Below are 492 nucleotides of genomic sequence, written 5' to 3'. Positions count from 1 at the left end.
CTGCAAATTACCCTTCATTCTCACAGCGTTTACGCCACTTCGTAGCCGGGCCCTCGAAACCGTCAGGGGCAAACATCGAGATTGCTGCGCACTATTTACTCTACGGCACCACCAGCGGAGAGGAGCGTTGCTGGGTGCGGAACACTCAGTGAGGGAGCAGGGCAAACTGTCACGGGAGTGCTAAGTTGTCCCCAGTGAGCGCAGACATGAATGCTTCGCTGGTAAGTGTGCGGGCTTTGCTTCGGGGCTGCCAAAAGCGAGGGCGCCCTTCCCCGCTTGAGCGGCACGAGCTCTTTCGCTACGACAGCCTGTAGCAAAAGAACCACTCTGGAGATGGAAGCTGACTGCCTGTGTCCTCTCATTCTTCCTGAAGAGTCCTTCAGGGAGTTTCCGACAAAAAGCTTCTCGCACTCGGCAAGCGCTTCTCTGTCTCTTGGACACGTGGCCCCCCGAAGCAGGTCGGTTCCCACGGACGCGTTCCCAAGACAGGAC

The 492-nt window shown here is 57.7% G+C and overlaps 1 protein-coding gene across 1 annotated transcript; it reads right to left on the bottom strand.

Annotated features, from left to right (window-relative positions):
• Positions 1-404, bottom strand: CSUI_006737 (uncharacterized protein). Its single transcript, XM_068066890.1, has one exon. The coding sequence runs from the start codon at positions 360-362 to the stop codon at positions 96-98; it is 267 nt and encodes an 88-aa protein (XP_067921122.1). The 5' UTR covers positions 363-404; the 3' UTR covers positions 1-95.
• Positions 405-492: the final 88 nt, after the last annotated feature.

The sequence above is a fragment of the Cystoisospora suis genome, assembly GCF_002600585.1.
Source record: "Cystoisospora suis strain Wien I chromosome Unknown contig_3446, whole genome shotgun sequence".
In the NCBI taxonomy this organism is placed as follows: domain Eukaryota; phylum Apicomplexa; class Conoidasida; order Eucoccidiorida; family Sarcocystidae; genus Cystoisospora; species Cystoisospora suis.
The sequence above is the reverse complement of the archived record's forward strand: the minus strand, read 5'-3'. Positions and strand labels throughout refer to the sequence as shown.